The sequence below is a fragment of the Sparus aurata genome, chromosome 1 (assembly GCF_900880675.1).
Source record: "Sparus aurata chromosome 1, fSpaAur1.1, whole genome shotgun sequence".
Lineage (NCBI taxonomy): Eukaryota > Metazoa > Chordata > Actinopteri > Spariformes > Sparidae > Sparus > Sparus aurata.
In genome coordinates this window covers 17,395,404-17,418,049 of record NC_044187.1, presented here as the reverse complement: position 1 = coordinate 17,418,049, position 22,646 = coordinate 17,395,404, and the positions used below count along the sequence as shown (strand labels likewise).

Here is a 22,646-nt window from a genome sequence, read left to right as displayed (position 1 = left end):
ACCGTTTTGCAGATTACAGTTGAGAGTTAAGTCCTTCATTATCTGATTTGGAACCACACACAATAAACATAAGAGAACCTACAGTGATGGAAATCACTGTGATGAACAGCCCCACCAGCTAAAACAACAAAGGGATCAGTGAAAACCCAGACACCACGAAAGAAGCAGTCCCCTTTGGCAATGTGCACACACACTGGAAATTCAAGTGCCCAGATGTCTTGAAGGCTTGTGTTAATGCCGTAAATGGTCCCATTGGAAACAAGAAAAAAGTGCAGTTGTGACAGGCCAGATCTTTTATTTAACTAAAGCAGAACAACAATCAAAAATGATTCCATTACAGGTAAAAGGCCTGTATTAAAAATCTCACTTACATTACCAACCAATGTACAAGTATAGTACAGCAAAGTATAGAGAAATGTCTCCCATGACGGATATGTTGTCATTTATGATGTTATTAGAATATTGTGTGTGATGTTCATACTAAATCACAATATGCAAGCGTTATTATACCATTGAAGCTGCTTAAGATGGAGGCCCTCCTGCACTTTATTTACTGTTGTGTTTAGTGTTGTACTTCTGTCTTCTCGTTCTAAAGGTTCACCAGATAAATCCAAGAGGTTTTGAGATGACCAACAGTGAAAGACAGAACAAAAAAACAACCCAAAAAAAGTTTAGCAACACGAATCTCAATCAAATTTTTTGTCCATTCCCCTAATCTTAAAGCTGTTGTTAGCGTTGTAGTCATTTTAGCTAACTTCCTGTCTGTTTGGCAGTCCGCAATCCCCTGTCTCCCCATGACTCCTTTCTTAACCCTATCCCAGTATGTCACAGTTTTTATTATCCTGTTAAAGACTGTACCTCAACATCTGATCCTCTAACGTTGCCTCTAAAAGGTGACAATGTGAAATAAGGCTAAAGTAAACAGGGAAATCATGCATCATTATAGAATGTAAACATCAGCTGTATGTTCCACTGGACATTTAAACCCTGGGCTAGTAGGACTGCAGTGTAAATTGTTATCTCTTATTTTCCCTTTTAATGTTTTCCCTTTTCAACTGTGAAAGCTAATCTACAGAATCGGAGCAGAGAAAAAAAAAAGGATTGTTTTAACACATTTAAATTCTGCGGCACTGAAAATGTAGCTGAAGAGGCCTCCTATAGCCATCCAGACATGCATGTGTTGCCTCTGTTTATCATTCCATTGCCTGACACAGTAGAGAGATTCATATAGACTCTCATATTGTGCATTTGTGTATTTCCACGTGACTTTATAACTTCACAGGGGTACCATATAGTACCGAGGACATCATACTGAAGTTGTGACATGTCGAATTAGGGCTATTAAACAGGCTGTCAACATCTCCTCTGCTGTGGGTGATAGAAGTTGAATGAATATATGTGATCTTAAGTTCCAGGAAGGAAAGCTTGTGGGCTAGAGACAGTCATTGCGTGAGAGGATGGCGCCTGTGTGTTTTAAGTGTCATGAAGAGATAAGTGTTTGGTCATGTTCAGACAGGATTTTGTCTCCCTCGGGGAGATGGAATCAGGAAGATCTGTCACTTTTCCTTTACGGTATTTATTTTTTAACAGTTACATTTCAGTGTGGGGATATCTGCTTAACCACTGTGGTAAATTATCTTCACTAGGTGTTGTAATTATGATGTTCTGTTGCCTGTGCACTCTGTAAGAGACATATACTAAACCCATATGATTTTAAATCTTAAAATGCAGAACAGAGGTGTTGACACTGTACTGTACCTCTTACTTTCCAGCACAAACAAAGTTTCACTGTCATGTCACTCACCGCCCTCCAACCTGTGGTGGTCCACAGGGGTAAATCACAGGCCCATGTAAAATTAAAAATGTAAAAACATTTGTAAACACACCAATATTTACTCACTAATATTGTGTTTTAAGATCCTGCTGACAAGTTTTCTCGCCTCTTCCCTTTTATATTCATCGTTAAGTGTTCACAGTCAAGTGAATCAAATCAGAGGCCCTTTTATTGTCAAAGATACATACATTTGAGAGGATTTAATGTTCTTTTTTTTTCATCTGTGCCATTGAAACATATACCCAGGATTATCTTAGAATTGTTTTCTGCTTGAAAATGTTATTCCTGGGCTCCCTCCTCAGAGAAACAACTGTATAGAAATGAACAGCAAGCAGGGCAAAACGATTCATGGTAAGGTTTTTAGTTTAAGCAGCTTTCATAGGTATTGCAGCTATAGTGGTATAAAGAGCCACCAGTTCATATAAAGGAGGCCAGGGATGGTTGTAAAGTGACAGGTGCATTATAGCAACGTAGGGATGTAATGTCCCATAGTGTGTTATGCAGGTAAATTAGTTATGTTTGTCACAGTTAAGTTACAGAAATGACATAGTATATGGAACCCAAACCATGATTTGTTTCATTTCTACCGAAAGTATTTTTCTTGCTTAAAACCTGAGCACATATTTGTCTTGCCTGAGCCAGACCAAGTATTTCTGTAGCCTAACATTAATCAAGTAGTTTTCTTGGCAAAATGTAAAAAAAAAAAACCTGTCATCACACAATGTAGGTCCGCGAGGTCTGTGTACGCTGAAGCGGCCATGTTGTTATGGAAACAGTGATACATGTCATATTGAGAAATGCAGAGAATCTATGCAGTTGTTTAGGTGTGAGGATGTGTTGGTGATTTACAATGTGATCACATTGTTTGAATTCTTGAGGTCTCACAACAGCATTGAAAGCATTTCCTCCCTCATAAAACAAAAGCAGAGCTGGTTGTTTTAATTATCTAGATTTTTTTTTTTTTTTTCAAAATTCAGCATTGTTTACATCCTTGTTTACTTTCTTAGCAATCCTCCTTATTGTTCCCTTTAAGAACACAATATGGTGTTGTACTGCTACCTGTTTATCGGTGGAATATTGTGAAACCACTGGCAGAAATGTGTTTTTTTCATCAGCCACTCATCACCCATACTCATGTGCCTGCATGAGACAAAAAAAGCGATTCCCTAAATAGAAAAACTGTTTCTTAGCAGTGCCAGAGGTCAAACAGGAAACCTTTACAGTCAACAACAACATCAAAAATGTTGTATAACAATGATTTTTTCTCTGTCTTTGTGATGCCTTTGTTTACATATTGATTTTCTGGGTACATGACAAGATATCATCATGTAAATGATTAAACAACTCTAGCAGGTTTCTGCAAGTTGTGTTTTGTAACATATAGTTCAATGAATGAAAACCAATTATAAAGAAGTTAGTTTTATCGCAACCAGGAAGAGAATGATGATGGGGGAATGAGGTCCAGAGGGAGCGGGGGAAGCAGGATGAATGTGACGGGCTAGTGAGGCGTGACTGTGGCTGGCAGAGATGGCAGAGAGGTTGTTGGCAGGCTGGCAGATGGCAAGATGATCCATAAAGGTGAAAGAACAACCTGGCAATGAGTGGTTTGGAGAGCCAGAGTAAATACCCTGAAGGCTGATGAACTGATGAGAGGCTGGTGGGCCGAGCGGGAGGAGCGATGAGCTGATTGTGTCGAATAATCAGAGCGGGGAGCCATACCGAGGAACACAGTCAAGACAGGCGAACACACGGGAAACACAAGGAAAACTTCAGGTTGTACAGTATTAGAAGTAGTAAATTATTTGTCTGCAACTATTTTGACAATTTAAAATCTGCCCTGCATGTGTTAGATATCAATCGGCTCTAACACCTGAGCATATGAATGGGTTGTTATCAGGCTTCACCAGAGCTTGCTGACTGGCTGATAATCGTAATCAGGTGGGTTGGAATCAGGGAAGAGCTGAAACATGCAGAGGAGGAAGCCAAAGAAGACTGAAAATGAAACAATTCAAAATATTTGATAGTTTCACATTTTCAAATGTGAGTTTTTGCTGTTTTTCTCTGTTTAATAGCATTGCAAATTGAACCTCCTTGTGTTTTGGACAAAGAATGTGTTTTGAAGATGACACCTTGGGCCCTGAGAAATTGAAATAGGCCTGTTTTTTTCAATGTTTTCTGAAGTATTATACAAAAAAGAAAATAATAATATCTAGTGGACACATGTTCAGTTGTTACTCGCAGCTCTAATGCCGTGTTTTTACCATTCAAATAACACCAACTGAATTCTGAAACTCTTTGAATAAACACAGGACAAAAACCCAGATTGCTTGAAAACTTAGACTTTATTTCTTAAGGGCAAAAGACGTTTAAGGAAAAGTTAAAATGAGTTAACAAACATATGCAGCACATGTGTTACATGATGTGGAAATACAGCATTACAAAATGCCTCATCAATGAAATAAAAAGGGAAATCTATGAAGACTAAAGTAAAGCACAAAATTCTTCAGAATGTGTTTCGTTCTATGTAGATGTCATAATTTAGTTGAGTGCTATTCCTAAACAAAAAGGTGGTTATTTTATCGTCATCTTAGCATTTTATTTTAATTTTAGAAAGCACATCCATGTGTTGCAGAAACAGATTCAGTTCAAATTATTTAACAAGTTGAAGATGTCTGAATGTTAGGGAGAAATAAATATTGCTTCATGTGCATCTCAGCCACTTCACACCTTTGCTGGCATCTGCAAAGGAAAAAATAACAGACAAATGTGATACATTTCACACAACATATGCATTAATTTGCAGTACAACCCTTGTCAAACTTGAATACACTAAATGTGATGTATAGATTGATAAGAACCTGGCTTGTCTGTGTGGGCTGGTCCTGCTGGAGAGGCTGCATGGGATCCTGGGACGGGAGAGGATTGGCATCAAATGAGGGAATCTGAAAAAGAGAAAAAGTAAAAACTCAGTGAGAGGTTTGAGAGAAATTGAGGAAATGCTCAGAATCTGGCAAATAAACAACGGAAAACACATTGACACTATTGTGTATGTAATTGCTCTTTTTCTCACATTTGGGATTTGCTGGGGAATATTTTGAGGAGGATAGTCAAATGGCAGCACCTGTGAAAAGATAAGTGTTTAGTAAAACATAGTAAATAAAAAAATATATAAGAAAAGGCATCCTTTGGAAGAAATTATGTCTCACATTTGGCATCACGGGGACATTTGCCATGGGAGGCATGTTTGTCATTATCTGAAACCAAAGAAAATAAGCTCATTTAGCACTTTTTAAAATGATACAGAAGTTATTTAGGTTATGCATTGTCATATCTCAAAGTTTAAAGTGTTTACCCTCTGCTGGGAGAAGTCATAGGGGTAGTACTGCAAATGTAAAGATAAAACAAAAGGGCATACAATTATAAATAAACCTACCAAACATGCTACTACAAGCAGTAACTGATGTGTTTTCAGTCCAAATAATGTGAGTAATCTTCAAGAGGGGGGAAAAAACTACTCACCACTTCCACACTCTGTCTGCCTGGTGGCTGAGGGATGGAGTATTTGATGAAACCGTGAGAGGGGAAGGGCTGCAGAAAGAAAGAAAAGAAAAAGACTAAAATCAGTGACTGGTGGTGACCAGTTAGATGATGTTTTACCGCTTCTTATCAGAAAAATTATTTTTCTGCAAAATGTGTGCTTACCTGTGTTGCTCCACCTGTACCAGGGAATCTGTGGGGATAAATCTGACCCAAAAGAAGAATGGAAAAAGTGTATAAGAATAGGCCAATATTTCTAAAAGCAAATTGAATAAAAGCCTGCATATGAGAAAAGAAAGAGTGTGACACACCAGCTCCACACTGTACGCTCCAGGTATAGGCTGTGGTAGAGGCTGACCAGCTGCGAAGGAGTTTTTCACCTGAATGAATGTGAAATGGTAAGAAAAAAGAAAGAAAATTGTCAGCAGGCAGGAAATACCAGGTGTTTCATAAAGAAACTCTGCTCAGAAGAGTATGTAAATGTGTCATTTCGGCATAGAAAAAAATCAACAATCTTCCACGCAAGATGTTAAGCAGGAAGCATGTTTACCTGTGAAGATGGTTGTCTGGAGCCTGCGTAATGAGGCAGGTAATGAAAGAAGGACTGGAAATGAAGGCAAAAACACAAAAAGTTACATCAAGGGAACATCACAACTTTACCTGAAAATTGCAAAAATGAGGACATGAGAGCATCCTCTGTCTATTTTTCTGTAATAAAACTTACAGGTGCGGCCGAGACCGTGCTCGCCAGACAGAGGCAAAGGATGGCCAATTTCATTTTTGCAGATTTTTCCAAGTCCTGCACACACAATTTAGCATCACATTAACACAATCAGTTCAGACTCGTGGCGGAATGGTTGCTATCCTACGAGAAAAAGCATGCCCGGACACTGAAGTTCTTCAAAACTCACCTTAACACCACTGTAGAGGATGATGGAGGGTTGATATCGGAGGATGATGCCAGTCGATCGTATCTACCACAGAGAAGCTTCACCTTTTATAGGGCACCAGCTCACCTGAGAGCCAATCAGAGCCGATGGGAGTGATGTTCCCCAATGAGTAGGTACAGTGCAGGTGTCTAGTCTTCAGCTTTAGTAAATGACCAGTGGTCAAATCCACTTTCTGTGTAATAGCAGGCTCGGTTTGATTACACTGTCTAGAGCAGTGGACACACCTTCACTCTGCTTGCTCCTGCTTGATTCTGCCTGTATGACAGTTGCAGTAATGTGGATTAAATATATGAAACAATGTCAGATTTATCACTCGGTGGAGCTTTATATAACAATCTGTGGCAATTTACATGTTTATTGGCCATATGCGAGGGGATTGGCGTGAGGATTCAAAAATGCAACCTTTCCCGTCTTTCTCAGTTAACAGAAGCCAGTGGATGATTTGTTAAGTTTATTAATGCTGCTGGACAGTGGAATTCTTTATGAAGGACTCAAGTTGGGTTTTCCAGACGGTGATAAGATCCCAACAAGCCACATGTGGAACAAATAGTATGTTTCTAAAAAGGACAGGTTAATAAATCCTGAGAGGTCGTTCAACATTTCGATATAATTTCAAAAAAGCAGCATGCTTCTTTTGTACCATTGCATGACTTTTTTTTCTCTTCTGTTTTGTAATCTCTGTGTCGAAAAATGACTACTAACTCACTACCCCAGTCTGCTGACCTGTATCATTGGCAGTGCTACACCTTTAGTTAAATGTTAGTTATTTCTGTTGCTGATACCAGTCTCTATCATGCCGGCACAGCGTAGGCAGCGAAGACAGTGACAGGTTAACCTGCACTTGAACCCACGTTTGTGCAGTTTGATTGACACAAAAAAACACATCCCCGTGATGACAGCCTCAACAGTTCATCCGTGACCGCGATGACTAAGAATCCTCCCCAACAGACGGCCGTCACTGTTTTTCTTCACAGCGACTGGATTAAGGCCAAATTTTAGGAAAGAGTGGCAAAAGCCTGCAGTGGTTTAACTTTTGAAAACTATAGGCAATCAAAATGTGGGACGTGAGGTCCATGTGAGGGACATGGAGGCAGGGGATAAACTTTGTTGGCTGTGCAGTCCCACAAAACGTATGACACCTGGTCACCCTGACGTTTGAGTGCCTCGTCCCAGTGCCTCTCTGCCCTGCCAGCAGAGAGTAACAGTCACAACACAGATCCTCCACAGAGCCCCGAAGCAAATGTAGTATTGCATAGTTCATATTCATTATAGTGTTGTTTGTTAATTGTGCTGTAACATACTAGAATTAACTATCATTAATAAATGGTAAAGTCATATCAATGACATTTTCATGCAGACAAAATAATACATCTGCAGAAAAGAAAGGTACAGAGCCAAAGCTAGCTAGAAAGCGATAGCAATGTTAACATTACCTAGCTAGCGCTAGCATCGGTAGTGCAACAAACTGGCAACCACTCGAGGGGGCCGATGATTCGAACCACAGCAGTGTTGTGATGTGAAAGCAGTGATGGAGGAGGGGGAGATGGTATGCTACATTTAGCGGCTGAATATTATCAATAACACCTTTGATTCAACTACAGATAATCCCACTGTGAACAAACAATGAAATGTATTTGTAAATTAATAATAAACCATTAATAAAGCTTTATAGACCTCACTTGATACAGTTGCTTAAGAAATGGTTCATAAAGCATTGTATTGTGTGCTAACTGGGGAACAAAACAAGAGTTAAACAAGTTAAAGTGGCAACAGACAACATTATTTTACAATTTTTCTGCTGTAAAGACAACTGGATACTTTCTGTTTTGTTCAGAGCAGCAAATAACAACTTCACAGCACAAAACATGAATGTATTCAATCATTTAGTCAATAATAGGACAGGATAACCACTTGGCCTTCCTTTTCACAGGTTATATATATTATGCAGTCAACAGTTACTTCATAATGATACACTGAGGCAGAAAACCTGCCAGTTTTGCCAGTTAAAGCATATGATGATGCCTCAAAGGGCAAAGCAGATCAACTTCACAGTGTAATCCAGCTAACTAAGGGTGAAACACAGATGAATTTGAAACTCACATGTATTTTATGCCGACATATTATCCATTTAAACAATAAGAAAGTAGACTAACACCTCCTTCACGTGTTTGCTTCAATAATCTTCAGATGTTATTGTTAAAAAGTCCAAAAGCAGTTTTTATAATAATCTCATCAAAACATGCCGAATGAGAGTCATGATTAAATTTCCTGGTACTACAATCAGATACGCAAGGATTTTAAAGGTGGTTGAGGTATAGGTATGTTTTTATGGGATATTATTCAATACACACTCAGTGGTCACTTAATTAGACACGCCTTTTAAATTGACTGCAGTCCAATAAATCTTTGTTGACATAAAGTCTACTTTTATGATACTTTTAATGTTTTTTGACACCGTCATAGAGAAGTTAATTAAATTGGATGTTTCTGATGCAAAAAAAAGTGTTGGTGTAGGACTAGACTATATTAATTCCATCATTATTCTGCAGTGTTTCTAATATTCTGCCCTGAGAAATCTCTCAGGGTCATTTTTATTTATCATGAAGGATAGTTGTAGCAAAATGACTCAGACAACAAAAGTTAAATGATTCAAAACACACTAATATTTCACTGCATTGCATCATTCTTTAATTCAAAACATAACATTTTTAATTTTTTTTTTACCAATTTCTTTCATAGAAAAGCAAAGCACCATCTACAGAGAACCACCTATCGCTTAAAATCCATCTATGGCTCTGGTTTCCTTTCAAGGCCGTAGCACCATATTTTTCAGGTTTCAACAGAAGTGCTGGCTAGTCATCTGTCACCAGCTTCTGGTCTCATTGCATCGGTTGCCTGAAATGAAATGTGGAGCAATCACATCTGAAATACAAATTAAAACTCAATTTTGTTTAACCTAAAAGTTGGAAGTATGTCAGTAATACGGTAGACTCTGTGTGTGCAAGTTTACCTGTTCTGTGCTGTCCTGCTGAGTCTGATTGTTTAGTCATCGTCATCATCGTCATCGCCGCTGGGTTTGGCAGCCTGAAATGACAGAGGCTTCAGATGAGCCAATCAGGAGTGAGGACTGTCTCTCACATGCCAGCTGATGAGTCGATGTTTCTCAACACTTCAGCAGAAATAGTTGGAAGACAATGCTCCTGACATAATACTCATTTATTAGAATGAACTTATTGCCCTCGCCACTACTTCAATGCAATTCCCTTTCCTACATTACGCTTCCATTTGAAGCTTTTACTGTACATTAAAAGCAATCAAACCATTGATATGGTTGACAGCGGACAGCGACACATTCTTCAACAAACTTAAATGGCTCAAAATATAGTCATTTTTACAGGGGCAGCAGGAGCAGCTGGGGCAGCCGGAGCAGCTGGAACAGCTGGAGCTGCGGCGGCGGGAGCAGCAGGGGCAGCAGGGGCAGCAGCAGCAGGTGCAACAGGGGCGACAGCTGGCTGGTCAAATCCAAAGGGGATGTACTGGATCAGGGGAGAAAGTGAAAAAAGATCATGAGTTCAATAACATCTCACACAACTTGTGTCAGAGAAAGGAGAATCTGCAGGCACTTACCACGTCCTTGGTGTCCATCCCGTTTGGCTCGAGGACCTCCTGCTTGATGAAGCCACGGACCTGTGGAGGAGAAAATCACACACATGCACTTAAAAACTGCGGTACTTCATGTATCATGTAGCTCTTCTCGTGGTCTCTAAAGGGTGGTGCAGGCTTACATTACATCTTAAATTCTTCAATATTGTGTCACTTACAGGTCCTGCAAGAAGCTGTTTCTGGTCATCAACTGGGAGCAGCTGGAAATGAAAATAGTCATGATTATCATATAAAAGACTCATTTAAAATGGGGGAAAACAAAATCAATAAGCTCTTACAACATCCAGAGTTCCCAGTGCTGCTCCAGCGGGAATAGCCTGGGCTGCCTGCGAAGATCAGATCCATCATTTAAACTTTAGATGAGTGTAGAGAAAAAGCAACAAGCTACAAATAAATGTGCCATCAGCAGGCTCAGTAATAGAGACATTATCACCAGTGGTGGAGTCATAATAGCAGACCTGCGTGCAGAGCTTCTTCAGAGTGAAAATGTGTCTTTTACTGTGGTTTCTGAGTGTGGGCCTAAGTCATACTACACACCCTGACCGGTGTCTTACTGTACCTCAGCCGGAGCGTGACGGATGTCAAACTCCATGTACCTCTGTTTCTGTAGAGAAGAGACAATATCATAGAATCGATGATCTGAAATTCATCCTACAACATTTTAAATGCACCAGAAGGTTCTAAAGTGGACTGAAAAGTGGAAGTTTGAACCTCTACAGTTCCTGGACTATTGAGCATCTGCAGATAAAGATTATGTGATATGACTGAGAACTTCAAAACAGCTATATGGTCCCGGAGGTAAGAATTATTTTGTCAAATATTTACAGCACGCAGTGCTTAAATATGTATTGATATGGTATAGAAATAAGAGAAGTAGCCTATGTTCCTCACAGGGGCGCAGACTGCCATCCCAAGGAGGCAGGCAACAATCAGGATGGATTTCATCTTGAATAAAGCCTGCAAAGAGATTTTTTGAGTTATCAGACTTGACAATATTCAATGTATTACTCAAAACAGCATTTGAATAGATCATTATTTAAACAATTCTTCAACACTATGATATGACACTAGTTGCCTACCTTTCCCTTCTGGAAGCACACAAGCTCTGGCAGATTGTCGAGGAGGAGTGTGAGTGCTGGAGAGAGACTTACTCCTATTTATTAGCTGACAGAACAAAGGACCAGCAGACGTGTGACAGGTATTGGTGATGTGCCAAGGATTTTTATTTTTATGATTTCAAAATTGGCAGCTACATCCCCGTGAGAACTCTCGTTACACATTTTTGGCTTGAAATGCACATTAATCACAATCGAACCCTTCGTGGATGTGTTTTATCAGGTGCTCCCTTGCAACATCTTTAACACTGCCTCCAACAAAAACATGAATAGGAGTCAAATTTGATAATGAAGACTTTAAAACCACTATATATATTTATTTTTTTTCATTATTTTTTTTTTTTATTTAGATGGTCATTTTATCACATCTTTTCACAGACCTCTGGTGCACCTGCTATAGAATACAGATAATATTCTGTATCATAGCTGATTATGATCAGACTACATGGGCTACAGTTACACCATTTCTGCATTCCTTCATGACAAACACAAAATGTTCGACGCCTGATCAGACTTTCTCTCATCAACTCAACCTCATTCACCTTTTGTTGAATACAGATCGATTGAATGGCTTTAATGGAATAGCAAATTGGTGACACATACGAACCCCAAACAGTCACTTTTATGTGAGCCTGTGGGGACTGTTAAGTGCTGAACTCGGGCCAAAAACCATTAACTGTGAAGAAGAAAGGTCTCAGCCTGATGACTGACAAGCTCTCCCGTTATGGTGTTACGGGGGAGAAAAAAACAACAGAACACTTTCCCATTAAAGGGCTTCAAATTGAGGGAATGTGCCATTCTTGAAGTGGAGAAGCTACTGCAGGGTTAACACATGCAGAATTATGAGTACTCCAACTTTATGAAGCACAATTAAAATGTAAAGACTAATTAAGGACAAAGTGTTTTTTCTTGGCATGTGCCTTGAGATTATAGCAGTTTTGTCCCACTGTGTGAACTTGATCTAGTAAATAAACCAAATTATATAACTGATATATAACTATAACTTAGCCACATTATTATTACTGTTATGCTCATTTATTTAATTAGGTATATATCCTAGCTTATCAATGTATATTGTGGTATTCATACGTAAGTTGTATGTCACCACTTAATAAACATTTTACTAATCTTTACTAATTCAGATTTATATATTCTAACTGGGAAACTTACATTTACAGATGCTTAATTTTATATATTTTTTCTAATTATGATAGGTATTATTTAGAAGCTCTAAATGCACTGTACGACATCTGTCGAACACCAAGTAACTTGTGAACATGTTTAATCATTTTGTCAGTAAAAAGCCAGACATTTCCATCAGGAGTTGGTGGAGACCAAACATGGAGCTAAAAGAAGAGTGAATATTGGAATTTTAGTGATCAGGAGGACAGAAACACGACCCCAAATAACTGTTACTGTGTCTGACAGATGTGTGGCATGTCCATCATGTCAACGTAAAAGGTGATTAAATCAGTGTTTTCTTCAAAGCTGTTGTCAGTGCAAAAAACTGTTAATGCTGGTTGCAATAGAATAATGTTTTTAAACTAAGCATGAAAACACATCATATCAAAATAGGAGACAACTTACAATTTAAATGTGGTTTGTTTTACATTTTTATTTGATATAATTTATTTAAAAAAACAATAATGACAATAAAGTTAGTCATGTGTTAGGATTAAAAGACAATGTCAAAGAAACGTCATTGATTCATTGTTATTCTTCGGACCTTTATCAGTAAGGTGTTTAGTTTTGTTCAGTATATGATGAGTTGTCTCTTCTGCTGGCTGCGCTCTCAGACCAGGTCTCCCTGTGTGGATTTGAGTTTGGGTTCAGCAGGTGTTTGGACTGTGGCCGCCTGCTGCGTTGGGCTCTTCAAACCTACAGGGTTAGTGTTCGATGGTGAGCCAGCGCTGGCCGGCCCTTGAGTCTGTTGGATTCCAGCTGGTGAGGTCGGGACTATGCCTTGCTGGTCTTGGTATGCAATCCCAGCGGCCTGGTTCACAGGCTGAACGGCTCCAGCAGACGGGTTTGTGAGCACACTGGACATGTACACGCCCAGTTGTCCCAGTTTAGCAGCCATCTGAAACAAATAAGAGAGGAAAGATACTGTAAGAGGCGAGGGCGGGGGGGGGGGGGGGGGGGAGACAATTGGATCATAAATCAAACTCAGGATCACTGGGTTCATCATGTAGACTGTTTGAACAGGCTGAGAGACAGATAATAATCTTGGCTTTGTGTTACCTGGAGTTCTTCTGAACTGAGACTGCCAAGTGCTGCATTCTAGTCAAACGGCAAATGTCCAAAAAAACATAATCAGAAAGACAATTCTGAAACCAGGCTGAGCATAAGTTTGCAGAGTTTACTTTGCATTTACCATGGGTTGCTGGAACATGTATACAATTTGGGGATTCTGTGGATGAAAAAAAGAGGTAGTTTGAGGATATTGCAACATTGACTTTCTTTATTTTAAAGTAGAATATATATATCTATATATTATTGTTTTTTTATTATATGAGCTCTTTAAGTGTATAAAGGTAGAGACACCTGTTGTTGCTGAATTGGCTGAGGTGCAGTTCCTAAAGGAGCAGCTCCTGAAGGGGTTACTGCGGGTGACACTATGCTGTTCAGAGGTTGATTTGCTGGATTTTGCTGAAGCGGTGATGCAAAAATCATCGGGTATCCATATGGGGTAGCCTGTGGAGAGAGAAATTAAATTTTTTTGTATTTTTCTACAACCTACTGCTCTGAGAAAAGAAACAATGGCAATTTCAACCCTTTCCTACTTGAAACACCAGACATCAGACAGTACTGTGAGACAGTAACAGTACCACTTGTGGCAGGAGAACATGCTGAAGGCAAAACAGTATCTAAGTTTCGATCCCAAAGTCGTAAATTATGTGACAGACTGAGGCAGAATTACTGACAACTTAATTTCCACAACACTGTCTGTTATGGCCTCTTCCAGTTATCCTATACAGTAGGAAGAAACATGCAATGAAATATGTTTAAAAAAAACCCCAGGCAAAATCTTTCAAGCTGTAAATTATTCTTGCATCAACCACCCATAGCACAGCACGTGCTGCACGTTATTTGGTGTATGGAAAAGATAAGTCTTAGAAAACATACAGTGTATTTAAAAAAAAAAAAAATAACGTCTTACCATTTGATTCCCATAGGGCGATGAGAAAACAGGAAAGTATGGATAAGGAGGGAAAAACTGAAAATACGGCAACAAAAACAAACTCAGAATTAGTTAAATCGTTCCGATTAACAGAAGTGTATCTTTGGGATTTATGTTATTGCTGTGGGTAATAGATAGATAAAAAGATGCATAAAATAGCTTTAAAAGCTTTATATCTCATTTTGTTTGGTGTAATTTTTCCCCCAGATGCTATTTCTCTTCATCTCCTACCTGCTGAGGCTGCTGTGGGAGAGTCGGCAGGTTAGCAGGCTGTGATCCAAGGACGCTGGGCTGCAGAGGGATCATCATTGGACTGCTCCCTAGTGGAGACCAGAAGTAGTATTGTGTGGGAGGCAGAAACTGGGGGCCACCCTGAGGACTTGGCTGTTGGGGGACCCCAGGCTGTGGTTGCTCCACCATAGGGGACAGTGGAGCCGGCATCAGAGCTTCAGGTTCCTGGTTTGTGGCTTGGGTAGCTCCTCCTTGTGAAAGAGGGAGGACACTGGGACGAGCCTGAAATATAAAAGAAAAACATCTTTTGAAGCATGAAGACAGTGCTTCAAGTGTTCAATATTGTCAATAAACGAGTCTACTTACTGGTACTGCAGACACTATAATGGTAAAACATGACAGTAGGATGATGTTTAAAAATGGCATTCTTAAAAGGAGGAAAGAAATCAATATGATTTTGAAATTGTCTCCCACAGGATGGGAGGAATGTCCACTTAGACCCCTGAGAGTAGATTCAATGAAACACAGTAAAGGAGCAATGACTTATGCGCTGCTCAGAGAGCCAAACAACCAATGACAGAACAGACATGACAGACATGACGGGGGGGGAAAAACAGACACGTTCTACCCAATTTTCTTGTCTGAATGAAACAATAAGACGAAACCAAAGAAAATGTGCTGAAATCCCTGAACTGCATGTTTACCTTCAATTAGAATGGTGTAATGTCTACAGAAATGAATAAACAAACAGGTAAGAACCCGGGACTTGTGGTTTTCCTGATACTCAGAGTGCCTGTGGGTGCGGCTGATGTGGCCAGTGTCTCACGTTGTAATTATGGTGAAAGCAGATATGCAAAATGTGCAACAAAACAGAGAAAAAGATGAGTAAGGAAAGTAGGTATAATGTTTCAGATGCTTTGTTAAGCATCAAATTGCAGCAAAAAAATTACATAAAGGGTTAATAAATGAATGCAACACACAAGGTAATCAAGGAATCTTAATGGATGTTAAATATCACTGGCAAAGAATATCTTAATTGTGTTTGCTTTTTGCACCAAGGTGACATTTTGTTGGTCAGACAAGTTTTTAATAAACTTTTGGCATCGTACAGCGGGAACGCTTTAAGGTCCATAGCTGTGAATTTCAATTAGGAAATTCCAAACTCAAACGCTGACTGCAAGTACACACATGTGCACAAGGGGGCGGAATAAAGCTAGGGGCAAAAAAAAAAAAAAAAAAAGAATCAGATAAGGATCTTAAGTTCATCCTTTGCAGCTGGAGGTGTCAGTGTTGTGGCTGGAAGACACCAGGATAGGTTTTTAACTGTTTTCACTCATTTATTCATTACTTTCTTCTTCTTCTTTCTTTTTGGGGGGGGGGGGGGGTCGAATACATTAATTTTCCTAATATAATATTTTAATTTTCACTGATACTGTTTGAGCAATTTTCCAGGTGTTTCTGGAGCCAGTCCCAGCATGCACTGTGAGGCGAGGTGACACCCCGGACAGTTTACCAGTATGATACATGGTCAATGGTAATAGACAGATACACGCACCGACTCTTATTCATAGCTGTGATGGTAAAATCCACCTGACTATTATGTCTCAGGCGACTGACAGAAATGTGAGTCACTAATTACTTAATGTGAATACTGCTGCACACGCTCACACGTCTCTCATTAGTTTATAAAACATCACTGTTGTTTGAGCAAAACCACCTACTGAAGCAACAATGAGTTTAAATGGGGGAGACGACAGATATAATTTGCTTCATTGGCAAACATCACGAGTGCTGAGGGGAAGTTGGTTGCCTTGGCACATAAACCCAAAATAGACTTGTTGGATTGCTATTGTAATTGAAATGGAATCTAACATCCACACAACACCAATATCAACACCAATATCAAGGTCATCATTTCTTCTCATGCGATTTTTTTTACAGCAACATGCTCAACACGTGACTATTGAGCCATGTTTGAGCTGTTTTGGGTGCATATAGGAATATGTCAAAAAATAATGAAATCATCAGAAGATGTTGCAACGTCTCCACAACGTGTCTGGCTTCAAATTCAATTTTATTTTTCAAAACCTCTGTGAAATAAACATATTTAAGAAATATGCAAAAGTCATCATTCAGTACACGATTCAACAGTATTGACTTTCACCAGCCTCTGTAGGTTGTTTTACATAATTCATTTGACATTTCAACAAACTTGGGGGAAACAGATTACATTCATAACAAGTAGCTGTGTGAAACCCGACTTTTTTGTTCCAAACATAATAGACATAACAAAATCCAGCAATACATCAAGAAACAGGTGTATATTTTCTTAGATTGTTACACATTTTTTTGTCAACGTTTCTGTGAATAAAAGCAGCAAACACTCGCCAGTGCAGTGTAATGAATGGGAATATTAGTCAAGAGGCTGAGTCATGGTAAAAGTACAGTGTGACAGACTTCACTGATGAAGCGAAGAGTCAGGTATTAAAGGCTCAGCACTCCCTTTCTTAAGCTGTGTTGATCCAGGCATGGTGATGTGTGTACCCACTGAGTGGATATTACGGCGGCGTGTCGTCAGCATCCTCCCACAGGTGTCTCCAGCGCTGTCCCGAGACCGACCTCGGGCAAAACCCATAATGACAACCTTACGAAGTACCTATCTCAACTGCACACGTTCCAAAACACAATAAATCACCATACAATCGTCAGGTTTTTGACATAAAAAAAGAAAATTAGATAAAAAGTGATAAACGTGAACGTATGAGTCAACAAATAAAATACATGTGAATGTGGAAAAGTTGCTCTACCAATACTGAAAGGTGAAAAATGTGCCGATAATAATACATAGGTCATTAAAATCTGGTTCAAACGGATAGAATACTACCAACATATTTAAATGCAAAAAAAACCCCACGTGCAATATATCCTGTATGTTGCAAAAGAATGGAAGTAAAGTCATTAAATCTGCTCTCAGAGCAGCACAGTTTATCCATTGTCTCCGCGGACCTCGGTGGTCGTTGGGATGGGAGTTGTAGTTGTGGTTGTAGTTGTAGTCGTGGTCTGGGTTGTAGTCGGTGGTGGGGCAGTAGGAAGTGAAAGCAAGGTCAACAGCCAGTCAGGCAAGGCGGGAAGTGGCTGGGGCTGCACTGGTTGACTATTGCCGCTCTGCATCAAAGAAAACAAACGCAGTGAATTGTTTTTAAAAATCAGAGTTGTTTTGCTAGAATTTAAGGTCATAAATGATAGGATTCATTCAAATCTTACCTCATTGCTGCTAGAGTCACTGCTGTCACTGGAGTCACTGCTAGAGTCACAATTCTGAAAAAAACAAAAACAAAACAAAAACATTAAATAATCTACTGGTTTGTCTTTCATATTAGCCACAAATCATTTATAAATTGCATGAAATAGTCTCATTATTTTGTACTTACAACCAGAGGAGAACTGATCAGGCAGACAATCAGCAGAAGAAAAAACTTCATCTTGCACCTCAAACTGTTTCAGGTCCCTTGATAGTCAGAGCTGCCTGCATGCCACAGGAGAGAATAACTGTAAACAGCTTTCTAATGAATAAAATATTAAGCCTTTGTTCGCTACCCTCAAGCTGGTCCCTCCAGCGACTCCATTAGCTTCTAAACGGCATCGACGTGCCCACATTGCTCTCGCACTTTAAAGGTGTGTTACTTCGTGTCAGATGTGGTAGGTGTCATGGCAGCCTCCTGAGACAAAACCAAAACATAGGCGTGAGCAGAATTTCATTGCCCAACTAGACTGTGTTTCTGAAGAGCTGCATCCTGTTTATAAGCCTGACCGACTTAAGGTATTTGCTGAAAACAGGCTGAGCTGAATTCACCACTAAGCCCAATTTGTACTGCTGATCACTCACACACTCACACACACACACACACACACGCCCAAACGCACTTCCTTTTGTTCCACGAAAACAAGACTTATTTTGAATTCTGATAAAAATACAGAACACCAACCTGCTATAACAGCTACATTTAGGAAAGAATTTAGAATATCTGAGGTCAGATTATGGGAAGATTGATGCTGTTGAAGCTCTCTGTACTTACGAAACAGAAATATCTCTTCCCTAGAGCGGTATCGCCACCTGCAAAACAATACTTGCTCAATCCTTCCCAAAGACTGTAATCATCTTGTTTACTGATGGTGGACCTTTTATTTCTGCTATAGCAGTCATTACGACCTGTTGCAAGTGCCATCCAAGGATTTTATCTCTGACTTTCAGATTTAAAAGATTAATTTGTGGCACTTTATGTACTGCTTCAAACAGTGCCTTATATCAAAGTCTGTAAGTGAATCTGAAGGCTGATCTCATCCTCGTTGTCTGTTTGGTCTCAGTATGATCAGGACTTGTCATTATACAGCTAAATTTAAAAAATTCCTCTGACAAGGGAAGAGACACTTTCGTAAAACATCGTAAAACGGAGATGTTTGCCTGATCAACACAGCAGCTTATAAAAAGATCAGCCTGGCGGCAGATTTATGATGTGTGGTTCACTGACACACAACATGTGAAGTAATGCAGGAGTCACACGAGGCCTCACACATGATTGTAAAACTAGGAATTGTTTTGTCTTTACAGTCAGGACACACAGCCACCAATCGCACAATCCAAACTAGAACATGAATTATTGTGGAAATGCTAAAGACAAATTAAAGAAAGATTATGTAGGAATTAGCGTTTTGCGTCATAAGTGTTGAAAATGTGTATGTTGAAGTTAACATGTATGTGACGCTGTGATCCTCAACTCTCACTGAAGTTACGTAGCGCAGAAACAAGTGAGAGCTGAGACAGAGACAACATTCACCCTGTTACAAAACACTTTGCAATCAAAATGATTTTTAAGCTGTCTGTTAAAGGTAAAACAGCTACATATTGTTACTTTAAGTATGGAAAATATTAGATTTTTTCGGGGGTAACATCTATTGCTCACTTGCAGACCACATTCTTTTGGCAAGTTTCAACTTGTCTCATCGTTGAACATTAATGTAAACTGGCCTTAAACAAACTCTCTTTAAAATATGTCGCTTCCAACCCTCCAATGTTCTCTGAACACCCCCTGAGGGCGGCAGCGCTCCTGGTGAGAAAGGGCTGTTTAAAATGCTATAAAGTAAGTAAGATCTGTCGCTCAACCCGACTAGAGCCTTGACAGGACTGTGGCAGTTTCTGCTGGCAAGTGTTGCATATGCAGCTGCTCCAGCAGACAGAGAAAAATCCACATAGAGATTTGTTACATATTTAAAGAGGAATTTGTTGTTGACCATATTTTCTTGAGTGACTGCAATCAGATGAGCAAATCATTAAAATGATAAAGAAATGATCATAAGATATTTTTCATATGAAAACTTAGAACTCAATGCACTGCAACTTAAGAAAAACATGCAAACAGACAAAACACAAGTTCATGATGCACTGTAGATGCTGTATTTGCAGTTTGTTTGTATATTTGGTTGTGTTTTTGTTTTGTTGTATCTGCAGCAGTGTGTGTATTTGCATCACGTTTGCGGGGCATCTGTTATCGTTATCACTATTAAATTGTTGAGGTGGAAGATTTCCCAATATATGTAACTGCAATGTCCCAACAATGCTGGATGCTGATAAGATAACATCCCCTACTGTAACTGTATATAAGAAAAGCTCAACATTCAGAGCAGCGTGACAACAATCTCCTCGACCATCTACGAGACCGTCTGCTGAAGCCGACCTGAAGGTAATTATACAAATCGCAATTTTCCATGTGAGGTTGGTGGAAGGATGAAAACTGTTCACCTGATCAAGTCTTTATTATTTTCTTTTCAACAGGTCTGATCACTGTAACCATGCTGAAGGTAGCACTGGTGCTTGGATGCCGCAGCAGCTACAACCACTACTACCGCAGCCATAACTACCACTACTGCAGCTACAACTGCTACGACTGCAACTCCCACCACCAGTACAGTGGTTTACAGCTGCAAAATAAAATTTGAAATTCAACCATCGATCATGACAGCCGGTACTGAATGACATGTATTTTTTAAATCCGCTTTGTCTCATGTCAGATTGTCATTAATACTGCTACTGCCTCATCTCTCAGATTCAATTACACGTGTGGATCAGAATCACTGTATTCTCTGATGCATCTGCTGAATAAACTCCTTAAACTGACAACGTTGACCATTTATTGTCTCGGCTGTAAATATGTATGAGAAGATAAATGCTTATGTAAAGTGAGTATTAAGGAAAATATCACACAGAGAGACACATAGATGGCTGTGTGATGACCAGCAACCAAGAGCAGTTTAAACAGATTTACACCCTGAGAGTCTGGATATACTTCTTGGGCTTTTTGCACATGTATATATACATACGGCAATCAATCAAGTTTGTATTTCCCTGGCTTTCCCCATTTATCATTCCAGATATAACTGAGCTTCAGTTCAATGTTTTTAATCACGAGTAGAAGAGTACAAGAACTATCTAGAGAGCTTTTTTTTCTAAAATTTAAATAATGAACTTTGGTCACCTACCAAATGAGGATTTTCCTTCATCTCGTGTACATGTTTTAACACATTTTACTCAGATGATACTAGTAAAAAGTACATTATCTGTACTATATATCAAAGACACTTCATTTATTCATCAATTACACATCAAGTAGAAAGCTTGAACCACCGTCTCTCTCTGAAATACTGGGTATTTAATGGCATTAAAGCTGTCTAGATGATTTATTATAAAGAAATGTGTGGATACTTGTTGGTTTGTCTGTTTTGTAATGACTTTGTTACATTGCAACACGTATGAGGTGCCCTCGTGTCAGCTGTGACTGGCTTCAAGAAAGTGTTTGTGTGCAGCAACAGGAAGAAACATATTCAGAAAAATGATTCAACATTTTACAACACTACATATATGGCCAAGATGAGAATCTTTGCGCATGCAGCATCTGCAGCAGTGGTCATTTAAAGATATTTTCATGTGACATGTTTAATTTTTTTGTTTTTGTTTTTTTGATGCAGAAATGTAGAAGAGGCTGCTCTTGTAGTTGAAGACAGACACACTTTACTTTCACAAATATTTTCTAAAATGTCTGGCTAACTTTTAGAGGGTTAACTAACCAATTTCGGGTTGGTTGAGAACTCAAGTGAGGGCGTCTGCATTTAACTTGGATGCAGTGATGTAATTCACAGTTATCTGTTCATTAGATGAATTTTACAATAATAATAGAATGCATAAAAAGCAGAGAAATAAGTATATTAGAAACAGGTTCTTAAATGTCCTTCTTTTCTTTTCCTTACAGAATCACCACTTTACAAACACAACAACAACTGACTGGCCCAACGTACTCTGCTGTGCCAGATCATCAAGCTCATCAGGAAACTACAATCTGCAAATCCGTGATCTGATCAAACTCTACTATTTTATATAAATGAACACAATAAAAAACCTTTCAAATGCATCTCCTTTCCTGCAATTCTTCATTTTCTAATGTTTTAAGATGAACTGAATATCTAGTTGAAACAAAAAAGACATACTTGAACAAGTCGGAGAAACATATGCATACACTGTGGTGCAATGGATCAGAAGGGGCTTAAATATAGTGGGTCGTGCTTTGTGGGGCTTCCCGGTGTGATATGGACATAGCAGACTTGCAGCTTGTAAAAAGTTCTTGTATGGAATGAAATGTATAAGTGACTACTTCAAGCATTTCATTTCAAACTCAGCATTTTCAAAACCAACAAAGGTGTTTTTCTTTACTAAACTTACGTAAGACTGGTGCTACAGTCCTGTTCTTTGTACGCAATCCACTCCAACCACATCCTTGAGACACCTCCACGGTATCCACTCAAAGAGAAGTTGTCTTTGAACATAATCCACACAGCAATTGCATTGTTCAGTACACTGTAATTATGAAGGCAATTAGGTAATATACAAATAGGGTTTTATCACTGAGAGGAATTATTAAATATACTGCGCCTATCTAATGTTCAGGTGTGTTACCAGGCCGGCTTATTTCCTCACGTTAAAATGTGGAGGTAGAAGATTTCCTAATAATTGCAATTTTCCCAACAATGCAATATGCTGATGAGATGACATCAGATCCTGTAACTGTATATAAGAAACGCTCAACATT

The 22,646-nt window shown here is 39.2% G+C and overlaps 4 protein-coding genes across 4 annotated transcripts; all 4 read right to left on the bottom strand.

The window, feature by feature from the left end:
* Positions 1-4,168: 4,168 nt before the first annotated feature.
* On the bottom strand, positions 4,169-6,363 carry scpp5 (secretory calcium-binding phosphoprotein 5). Its single transcript, XM_030429713.1, has 11 exons — positions 6,283-6,363; positions 6,096-6,170; positions 5,922-5,975; positions 5,683-5,751; positions 5,537-5,578; positions 5,354-5,422; positions 5,187-5,216; positions 5,041-5,088; positions 4,905-4,955; positions 4,693-4,776; positions 4,169-4,573 (listed from the first exon to the last, which is right to left on the bottom strand). Exons 2-11 carry the CDS (start codon positions 6,147-6,149, stop codon positions 4,556-4,558), a joined length of 519 nt encoding a protein of 172 aa, XP_030285573.1. The 5' UTR covers positions 6,150-6,170; positions 6,283-6,363; the 3' UTR covers positions 4,169-4,555.
* Positions 6,364-8,986: 2,623 nt separating this feature from the next.
* Positions 8,987-11,125, bottom strand: scpp7 (secretory calcium-binding phosphoprotein 7). Its single transcript, XM_030428333.1, has 9 exons — positions 11,064-11,125; positions 10,876-10,941; positions 10,544-10,588; positions 10,263-10,310; positions 10,143-10,184; positions 9,949-10,008; positions 9,717-9,857; positions 9,332-9,405; positions 8,987-9,216 (listed from the first exon to the last, which is right to left on the bottom strand). The coding sequence occupies exons 2-8, from the start codon at positions 10,927-10,929 to the stop codon at positions 9,364-9,366; spliced, it is 432 nt and encodes a 143-aa protein (XP_030284193.1). The 5' UTR covers positions 10,930-10,941; positions 11,064-11,125; the 3' UTR covers positions 8,987-9,216; positions 9,332-9,363.
* Positions 11,126-12,696: 1,571 nt separating this feature from the next.
* Positions 12,697-14,980, bottom strand: LOC115589920 (vegetative cell wall protein gp1-like). The gene is made up of 7 exons (XM_030431091.1): positions 14,878-14,980; positions 14,512-14,793; positions 14,260-14,316; positions 13,644-13,793; positions 13,474-13,509; positions 13,341-13,379; positions 12,697-13,179 (listed from the first exon to the last, which is right to left on the bottom strand). The coding sequence occupies exons 1-7, from the start codon at positions 14,935-14,937 to the stop codon at positions 12,892-12,894; spliced, it is 912 nt and encodes a 303-aa protein (XP_030286951.1). The 5' UTR covers positions 14,938-14,980; the 3' UTR covers positions 12,697-12,891.
* A 1,637-nt stretch (positions 14,981-16,617) lies between these two features.
* On the bottom strand, positions 16,618-18,211 carry LOC115589704 (rho GTPase-activating protein gacII-like). Its single transcript, XM_030430795.1, has 3 exons — positions 17,943-18,211; positions 17,776-17,829; positions 16,618-17,676 (listed from the first exon to the last, which is right to left on the bottom strand). Exons 1-3 carry the CDS (start codon positions 17,991-17,993, stop codon positions 17,497-17,499), a joined length of 285 nt encoding a protein of 94 aa, XP_030286655.1. The 5' UTR covers positions 17,994-18,211; the 3' UTR covers positions 16,618-17,496.
* Between the last annotated feature and the right edge of the window lie 4,435 nt (positions 18,212-22,646).

Bases quoted from the DNA above. Each gene is read 5' to 3' on its own strand.
- scpp5 (XM_030429713.1), bottom strand. From the start codon at position 6,149: ATGAAATTGGCCATCCTTTGCCTCTGTCTGGCGAGCACGGTCTCGGCC. The intron at 5,579-5,682 runs GTGTGTCACACT...CTTTTGGGTCAG, and splicing joins GAGCGTACAGTGTGGAGCTG to ATTTATCCCCACAGATTCCC. The intron at 5,089-5,186 runs GTAAACACTTTA...CTTTGGTTTCAG, and splicing joins ATGACTTCTCCCAGCAGAGG to ATAATGACAAACATGCCTCC.
- LOC115589920 (XM_030431091.1), bottom strand. From the start codon at position 14,937: ATGCCATTTTTAAACATCATCCTACTGTCATGTTTTACCATTATAGTG. The intron at 14,794-14,877 runs GTAAGTAGACTC...TTTATATTTCAG, and splicing joins TTATAGTGTCTGCAGTACCA to GCTCGTCCCAGTGTCCTCCC. The intron at 13,380-13,473 runs GTAAATGCAAAG...CCGTTTGACTAG, and splicing joins ACATGTTCCAGCAACCCATG to AATGCAGCACTTGGCAGTCT.
- scpp7 (XM_030428333.1), bottom strand. From the start codon at position 10,929: ATGAAATCCATCCTGATTGTTGCCTGCCTCCTTGGGATGGCAGTCTGC. The intron at 10,589-10,875 runs GTGAGGAACATA...TCTTCTCTACAG, and splicing joins GGATGGCAGTCTGCGCCCCT to AAACAGAGGTACATGGAGTT. The intron at 10,311-10,543 runs GTACAGTAAGAC...TGATCTTCGCAG, and splicing joins TCCGTCACGCTCCGGCTGAG to GCAGCCCAGGCTATTCCCGC.
- LOC115589704 (XM_030430795.1), bottom strand. From the start codon at position 17,993: ATGAAGTTTTTTCTTCTGCTGATTGTCTGCCTGATCAGTTCTCCTCTG. The intron at 17,830-17,942 runs GTAAGTACAAAA...TGTTTTTTTCAG, and splicing joins TGATCAGTTCTCCTCTGGTT to AATTGTGACTCTAGCAGTGA. The intron at 17,677-17,775 runs GTAAGATTTGAA...TCTTTGATGCAG, and splicing joins GTGACTCTAGCAGCAATGAG to AGCGGCAATAGTCAACCAGT.